This window comes from Mus pahari, chromosome 17 (genome assembly GCF_900095145.1).
Source record: "Mus pahari chromosome 17, PAHARI_EIJ_v1.1, whole genome shotgun sequence".
Lineage (NCBI taxonomy): Eukaryota > Metazoa > Chordata > Mammalia > Rodentia > Muridae > Mus > Mus pahari.
This window is the reverse complement of record NC_034606.1, coordinates 18,063,622-18,066,599: the sequence shown is the minus strand read 5'-3', so window position 1 is coordinate 18,066,599 and position 2,978 is coordinate 18,063,622. Positions and strand designations below refer to the sequence as shown.

At 42.0% G+C, this 2,978-nt stretch overlaps 1 protein-coding gene across 1 annotated transcript in view; it reads right to left on the bottom strand.

The window, feature by feature from the left end:
- Window positions 1-200: 200 nt before the first annotated feature.
- Window positions 201-2,978, bottom strand: part of Utp23 (UTP23 small subunit processome component) — a 5,181-nt gene continuing 2,403 nt past the window's right edge. Inside the window, exons 2-3 of the mRNA XM_021217228.2 lie at window positions 1,684-1,858; window positions 201-729 (exon numbers count right to left, since the gene is read on the bottom strand). Coding sequence (XP_021072887.1) covers window positions 346-729; window positions 1,684-1,858 — 559 coding nt within the window. The 3' untranslated portion in view covers window positions 201-345. The remainder of the gene's footprint in view (window positions 730-1,683; window positions 1,859-2,978) is intronic.

The window sequence follows — 2,978 nt, the reverse complement described above, 5'->3', positions numbered from 1 at the left end:
GAGAGAGAGAGAGAGAGAGAGAGAGAGAGAGAGAGAGAGAGAGAGAGAGAGAGAGAGAGAGAGAGACTCAAAAACACATACTACTCAAATACCTCATATACCACACACAGACACAGCACTTGGAGGGTGAGAAGGGGAGAAACTGGAGATAATTTTATAATAAAAATGCATCCCCCAAAGCAACAACTGAAGATGCACACTGACAAACCTAACCAGTCTTTAATTTTGGCAAAAGTGTTTGTAGCAGTATTATTTTACAACAATAAGTTAGTCCTCTGGTATACACATTTTCCCAGTTTGAGCAGGAAGTCAGTTCCCACTGTCTTCCCAGTATCTCCACACACATCAGCCCTCTGCACCAGGCTGCTCAGAAGACACTTTTGGGGTGGATCTCTTCCGAATCCGTTTCCTCTTCCTTTTCTTCTCCGGAGCAGGGGACTTTGTATCCTGTGTTTTCTTCTTTTTCTTCAGGCAGCTCAGAGGATTGGGGCCGCCCACCTTCTTTTTCCTCCTCCTCCTCCTCAGGTCTGGGTTCCGCACCAGCCCTTGCTCCTCCTTGAGCTGCTTGATACTTTGTTTCTCGTGCACTGAGACCAGCTGGCCTGCCTCCACTGCCTTCACAAAGGCCACTGTTCGGGGAGAAGGCTTGTCCAACACTATAGTGTTCTGAATAATGAACATGAGAGGAATCCCAGGAGTTCTCTTGACTTTCACAGATAAGTTCTGATCCTATTAAAAAGGAAAGGGATTTGGTTTCTCAATCAAAATTAGAACCTAAAATTAAGTTTCTATTGAAAAAGGATAGATGGGGGGAAAAAAGGACTACATGTTTTCTTTCTCAGATGACATATCTTATTAATCAAAGTGTATCTTATGATAGAGGGCAGAAAACATAAAAACTAAGCAGAAGGAAGGTACACAACAGCAGTCTGGGCTGGATCAGTCAACACTCTGGGCCCATGAATTATCAATTAATGCAACAGAAAATACATTAGGAACTTTCTCTCGCTTTTTCATTATTCTCTCAAAACATCGACAAGGGAAGAGGTTGGAGCAAAGTAATAAGCTGATTCCAAAATCTTATCTGTATACCACATGTGTGCCTAGGTGGCCAAAAGATGGTGTTGGTTCTTTGAGACTGTAAGTACACACACCGTTGAGCAGCTGTATAGGTGTTAGGAAGTAAACCAAGAGCAGCCAGCTCTTAACCACTGAGTCATCTCTCCAGCCTCCTGATGCGAATCTCAAAGGATGTGCACCATGGCCTTGAGAAATAGGGATTCAGGAACATGCTAACAGTTGTGAGCACAGATGGGAGAGACTCCTCCCTGCTCAAGAACCGTGAAGCGACCAACACACTACTGCAATGGCTCCTTGGCCTCTAGAAGGAAACTTCTGAAAGAAAAAAAATTCCCTGAATTTAAAGTTTTCTCCTTGTATGTTCAAGTGAGTACCTTTATTGATTCCATTTTAAAATGTGCGCTTTTAAAAGTCCAAACAATGAAACATGGACTATAGCTAAGTGAATGGGATCCTCTTTAATACACCACAGTAAGTAAATAAATAAAACTTCAAACACTACATTATCTCCCCCATTTTCTTTTTTTTGTACTACCAACAGCTCTGCATGAAGTATATATAGAGGTATTTAAAACTGCCTTCCAGTTTTGAAAGTAACATTACCTGTGTGGCCACAAAATAATGGTGAGGGTTCCCCTCATCTACCATGCACAGGAGACATTCAGACCCACTCACTGGGCTCTTGAAATGAGGACAGTTTCGAACCTGGCATTTCTGTGCAATCAGTTTTGCTCCATATAACTCCTTTCCCAGTGTTTCTAACTCCTTTAACACACATCTGGGGAGAAAAAAAATAGTCATTCAGAGTCCAGAATCACAACGAATACATTCCTTCTGTTTATACAAAGCAAGCATAAACACAACACTCAAGTTTTTAAAGTGAAAAAAAAAAAAGGTTGCCACTTTCATCTTAAATGAAGACTTAAAAATACATACTCCAAGCAGAAAGCGTACCAGTGTCAGAGTACACTGTGCACTTGTGTGTACAGGAAGCATGCAAGCTGTTTTTCACGTATTATTGCTTAACGTCAAATGCGTAGTAAAGCTACGTGATAAACTGAATTAAATTTCTAACTTATCCTCAAATCCATACCTCTTACAGACGGACCAGATACAATGAGCCTTCCAGATACTGAAGGGGACTCCAGGTTACTATAACAACTTCAAAAATCACTAACACAGAATCAAAGGCAACTTATGTATCCCGTTTGAATCCTGATTTTTTTTAAAAAGTTTTTTTTTTTTTTGAATTGTAGGGGCCAGAATGGTTGAGGACACCAGGAGAAAATGGCCCACAGAATCAATTAAGCAGGGTTTATGGGGCTCACAGAGACTAAAGCAGCAACCATGGGGCCTGCATGGGTCTGTGCTAGGTCCTGTGTATATGTTATGGTTATGTAGCTTGGTGTTTTTGTGGGACTCCTAACAGAAGTGGGGGGGCTTTGACTCTTTCACCTGCTCTTGGGACTCTTTCTCAGCTACGGGGTTACCTCATCCTGTCTTGAGGAGGGTCTGTGTCTAGTCTTATTTCATCTATGCCCTGTTAGGTTGGTATCCCTGGGAGGCCTGCCCTTTTCTGAAGCAAAACAGAGGAACAGTGTTTTTTGTGGGATGAGGGGATAAGGGAACTATAGTTGGGATGTATTGTATGAGAGAAGAATTTTTTTGTTAAAAAAAAAGTTTTTTCATGACAAACAGCAAAGAATGACAAGCGGACTCGTAAGGAGGTGGGGAAGAGATGGGGACAACAAGAACGAGCTTTCTGGGACCAGCAAATGCTGGCTATCAGGGTCTCAAATTCTGTGTTTGTTTGAAAAATTCCCAAAGTAGCTTGGTGGTGGCTGTGTACACCTTTAATCCCAGCACTTGGAAGGCAGAGGCAGGTGAATCTCTGAGTT